The sequence below is a fragment of the Pyrus communis genome, chromosome 14 (assembly GCF_963583255.1).
Source record: "Pyrus communis chromosome 14, drPyrComm1.1, whole genome shotgun sequence".
NCBI classification, from domain to species: Eukaryota; Viridiplantae; Streptophyta; class Magnoliopsida; order Rosales; family Rosaceae; genus Pyrus; species Pyrus communis.
In genome coordinates, this window is record NC_084816.1 from 14,246,660 (window position 1) to 14,251,883 (window position 5,224).

The window sequence follows — 5,224 nt, forward strand, 5'->3', positions numbered from 1 at the left end:
AGAACGGATAAAACCGAGACTTGAAAAATCCATTTGTACTACCATTGCAAGCTGCCAAAGATACATCTATAATTGTATAAAAAAAAATAGAAAAAAAAAAATACATCTATAATAAGCAAAAACTGTGTCACTTAGTACTACAGTCTAATCATATTCCTCTTCACTTGTAAGTGAGAGATCTTAGATTCGATTCTCGCTAAAGATGAATTTAAACCACATTATTATTAGCTCATTGTGAGGCTAAATCCACCTCTGGTGTAGATAAATATCATTTGTTCAAAAAAAATAAAAAACCGTGGTTTTAAATTGGTACAGAAGTTAGGTACCCAATCCCGACGATGCAGTGCGATATTAAATTGCTTCTCTATATATCTAATGGTTTGCCCGACCAACATTTTCCAAACTCATCAGCATTTTCATATAACGTTCTTTAGATCGAGTAGTAGCTCAGCTTCTTGCTAAACCAGCTAAAGAAATAGAGTACGAGAAGTAAAGAGTCTGCTACCATATATCATGGGGCGTTGGGTGAAGATTGTGATGATGCCCTGTGGAGAATTCTTGGGGAGAAAATGGAATTTACAGGACGTAGTCATAGCGACTGTCCTTTCATCTATGCACTTTCTTTGTTTATTTGCACCCTTTTATTTCACTTGGGGTGCATTTTGGTTGGCCTTTGGACTCCATATGCTAACGGGTTTAGGAGTGACTCTGTCTTTCCATAGAAATCTTGCACACAAAAGTTTCAGGCTTCCGAAATGGCTCGAGTACTTGTTTGCCTACATTGCAGTTCTGTCACTTCAGGTATATTATAAGCTTACATATATATGTGTGTGAAAGTCTCATTGTGAGCTAGGTTTTGTTACTTTTTTAGCATCGTTCTGTGTTTAAGTAGTAGTTTTGTGAGCAATGTTTGAGTTTGGGGTGTTGCACATATATATGCAGGGTAGTCCGATAGAATGGGTGAGCTCACACCGTTACCACCACCAGTATACTGATACTCAGAAAGATGTTCATAGCCCCATTCAAGGTTTTTGGTATAGTCACATTGGGTGGATCATCGATAGCAGTTCTCGGTTTGGAAAGGTAACCGCATACACAACTGTAACTGGATCTCTCTCTCTCTCTCTCTTCCCGCTCCCCCTCTCTCCTTTCTACACACAGACATTCGAATACCATCCTATGACTAAATAAATGTTGTTGAACTCTTAAATTAATAATGGAAAATTTGCAGTATGGAGGACTAAAGAACGTCCAAGATCTGAAAAAGCAGGCCTTCTATAGGTTTCTTCATCATACGTATGTTATACATGCAGTTGTTCTACCTGGAAGTTTATTATATGCCTTTGGCGGCCTTCCCTTCTTGGTTTGGGGACTGGTGAGATTAATTGCTTCTTCCCATGTTTAACTTCTTGTTTTTTTTCTCATTAGAGAATGGTTTTGTCGCAAGGCTTTACCACATATAGTTCACTTCTTATTTTTTTTCTTCTTCCTTGACTAACGAGGGATGGAGATTCAAACTCGGAATCTCGACCCACAAGAGATGTACTAGTAGATGATCTATTTTGCACCACCTATTTTGTACCACAGAGTACTTGGAGGAGCGATTTTAGTGTGAAACTATTCCGTATAAGATTAGACTGATTGGATGGGACCAGTTTAACCATGTTCACTCCCCTTATTTGTTAGTTGTGCCGCATGAATAATGTGGTCCGGCGAGATCATTTTTTTGAGAAATCCCACATTGGAAAAAAAAAAAAAAAAAGCGACTTTGCATGTACTTATAAGTAATTTGGGTTACTCACCAAATTGCTAATTAATTTAGAAGGTGGAACCTCATTGTCTTCACAGTTGTTCTAGATGAAGCTTAAATTGCTTTTGTGATTGCAGGGAGTTAGGATAGTAAGTGTTTTGCACGGAACTTTGCTGGTAAATTCGGCTGGCCACATGTGGGGGAAACAAGCATACAACACCGGTGATTTGTCCAGGAACAATTGGTATATATTGTACCTAAATTCCCTCGCTTGGTACTATATATGTATTCTTTGATAAATATCGAAATTAATTACATGTTTATATGTAATTTTAACTGTTTCAGGTGGTTGGCAATGGTTGCACTTGGAGAAGGGTGGCACAACAACCACCATGCCTTTGACTACTCAGCTCGACAAGGTTTGGAATGGTGGCAGATTGACTTAACTTGGTACGTCATCAAAATTCTCGAAGCAATTGGATGGGCAACAGATGTGAAAACTCCAACTGAGTCCCAGAAGAAAAGAAAGGTGTTCAATGGTGAAATGGTGGCAACAGATGTCAAAGCTAGCTCCAATTAATGGCTAGTTTGGTATTGCAATGTTTTTTTTCTTTTTTTTATTTTATTTTTATTTTTATTTTTATTTTTATTTTTAAGGGATTGTAAAATTAAGTTGTTGACTGTTTGGTAAATTTTTTTCTTTTTTAGTAAAAGTGCTTTTAACAAAAAAAAGGAAAAAAAAAGTGTCTGACGGTTTGATAAACTTTTATATAAATTGTTGTGAATATGTTAAATGACTAAAAAGGATATGGTATTTAATGTGATATAATAATATTATCAAAGAGAATAATATACAGGCATTGATTGTAATTTTGCAAAATATGTGGGGTTATACTTGCGATTTGAAAAATTCATTAAATAGGCACTGATCACTATGTTTTAAAGAAAAATTATTTTTTTTTAGAAGCATGATAGAGTTTGCTTCTGCTTTTCTACTGTCATTGGCATTAGTTTTTTAAGAACGTATTTTTTTTTTTTTTTTTTTTTTTTTTTTAAACCACTAGAATCTCAAACCAGCCCTAAGTATTAGAAGTTTAGGCCATCTCCAATAGAGAAGGCTAGAGGTCCAAAAGCCAAAAAATGGCCTGATTTGTCAAAAACCTCATCTTCAACCGATGGCTAAGTTATAGTTCTATGGAGCCCACCATGCTAGGGTGGGTTCAAAAAACCGAAAAAACCGAGAACTGAACTGGACAGAGGCTGAAAAAAACCAAACTGAAAACTATCAAACCGAATCGAACCGAATATGGCTGGTTCTATCTCAGTTTTTGAGGTTCAGAAACCAAACCAAACTGAATCGATATATATGTTTAATTATTTTTTTATAAAAATCATAAAAATTAAAACAAAAATCTCTAAAATCCTGGAGGAATGAGGGTTCGAACCCATACGCTCTAGGTTGATATGTTTCATTCAAACCAACTTGGCAACAAGTTCTGTTTTGTTATGATTGTATGACTAAACTATTTATAAAGATTTAAATCTATAGTTTTTTGTGGAATTAGAAATCCCAAAACCCTAGCCACTACTGGTAGCAACCATTCCTTTTTATTTTTTATTCCCCTCTTATCTCTCTCGTCCCCTGCGCCTCCAGACTCCCTCCTTGTCCATGCCTCCAATTTCTCCATTCTTCTCCATTCTTCTCTCTCCGTTTCTCGATCTTCTCACTCCAGGGTAAGATCTCCAGTCTCTTTTATTTATTTTTTCGATTTATGGGTTTTTTTAGAGTAAACTCCATGGAGGGAATTTGAAATTTTGGTGTAAATTTATGGGTTGTTGTTTTGTTTCGTATTGCAAATTTGTTTGATTTTTGTGTTGTGAGAGTCTCACCCATTTCTTTCCCCTTCTTTTTTTTTCTCCCCTAATATCATTATTTGCTTCTCCTCTTTCTTTGCCTCAGTTGCAGCAAAGGCAGCAGCGCTGCGGCAAAACCACTACCACAACCAATTGCGGCAACTGCAACAGCACCACCTCCACCAGCTGTGGTGGTCTTGTCGCCCAACACTGCCAACAAGTATGCAGCGACCACCTTCATCTATGCTTGAGAGGGCTCTGGATCTGCGGAGTGCGGAGAGAAAGGGCAAATTTGCAACCGAATGGGGGAAAAAAAGTGCTTCAAGCTCCAGATATTAAAAAAACATTCATGAAAAAACCAAAAAAAAAAAAAAAAAAACTGAAACTCAACTGAAAAAAATCAAAACTAAAAATAATCAAACTGAAAAAAAATTGGACCGAACCGAACCGAACCAAAATTTCGATTCACTTTCGATTTTGGAAAAAAATTGAACCGTTTCAAACCAAACCCAACCCTACACCAGGCTATTATTTGGCCAAAAGGGCATCAGGCTAGCCAAATGTAACCCTCCTCTTAGGCCATCTCCAATGGAGAGGTCTAAAGGTCCAAAAGCCAAAAGATGACCTGATTTGTCCAAAAACTCATCTTTAATCGATAAATGGACTATAGTTCTATAGAGCCCACCAGGCCATTATTTAGCCAAATGAACATCAAGCTGGCTAAATGTAGCCCCCTTGTTAGCCCTTTAAATGAGTCTCAGCTCCTCAGTTGCAATGATTCATTCAAATCCAACGGCCAGATTTGAAGACATCCAAAGGTAGTTTAATTAAATTAACTAATAAATTTAAAGTATAAATTAAATCTAATAAATTATTGAGGGGGCTATGTTTAGCCCATTCGGCTGGAAATGATATATAAGTATGGCTTGACACTGATCATTAAAAATATTTTTTTATAGGGCTAATTCTGGACGAGGCTATATTTAGCCCTTTCGATTGGAGATGACCTTAGCCCTTTTTTCTAGGGCCCAGCTTTTCAGTTGCAATAATTGATTCAAACTCAACGGCTAGATTTGGAAGCATCCAACGGTAGTTTAATTAAATTAACCAATAAATTTAAAATATAAAATTAAAACTAATAAATTACTGAGAGTGCTATATTTAGCTCCTTCGGTTAGTGCAATGTTCTAAAAGTCAACCTAGGTGGCCGCCTAGGTGTTGAATGGTGAAAGGCCGATCCAATTTAGGCCAAATCGTTGATGGATATCGAGGACAGTTTACGCGGCCACCTAGGCGGTTTAGGCGGTGGTAGGCAATCTATGATTTTGAAATCTCGCCGTTGATTTTGCACTTTCACCGTGAGTTGTAGGCTTTCTTCATCCCTTCATATCCACATCTCTCGTCATCACTGCATCTCCCAGACTTGTTTCTCGTCGTATCTGCACTACATCTCTACGTCGTCTCGCATCGCATCTCTCATGATCTCACCGCACTTGGTTTGTAGTTTTAGAGGAAAAACAAAAGGGTAGCGGGTTCACATTGCTGTTTTTTTTATCAAAGAAAGATGTTCGCTTCGAGGAGTCACCACTCACCAGAGTTAATGAGTCAATTACCAATGTC

General features: G+C 37.3%; 1 protein-coding gene across 1 annotated transcript; it reads left to right on the plus strand.

The window, feature by feature from the left end:
- The first annotated feature begins 513 nt into the window (after positions 1-513).
- On the plus strand, positions 514-2,330 carry LOC137714398 (palmitoyl-monogalactosyldiacylglycerol delta-7 desaturase, chloroplastic-like). Its single transcript, XM_068453625.1, has 5 exons — positions 514-801; positions 943-1,083; positions 1,232-1,375; positions 1,888-1,994; positions 2,096-2,330. Exons 1-5 carry the CDS (start codon positions 514-516, stop codon positions 2,328-2,330), a joined length of 915 nt encoding a protein of 304 aa, XP_068309726.1.
- The last annotated feature ends 2,894 nt before the right edge of the window (positions 2,331-5,224 follow it).

Bases quoted from the DNA above. Each gene is read 5' to 3' on its own strand.
- LOC137714398 (XM_068453625.1), top strand. From the start codon at position 514: ATGGGGCGTTGGGTGAAGATTGTGATGATGCCCTGTGGAGAATTCTTG. The intron at 802-942 runs GTATATTATAAG...ATATATATGCAG, and splicing joins TTGCAGTTCTGTCACTTCAG to GGTAGTCCGATAGAATGGGT. The intron at 1,995-2,095 runs GTATATATTGTA...TAACTGTTTCAG, and splicing joins GATTTGTCCAGGAACAATTG to GTGGTTGGCAATGGTTGCAC.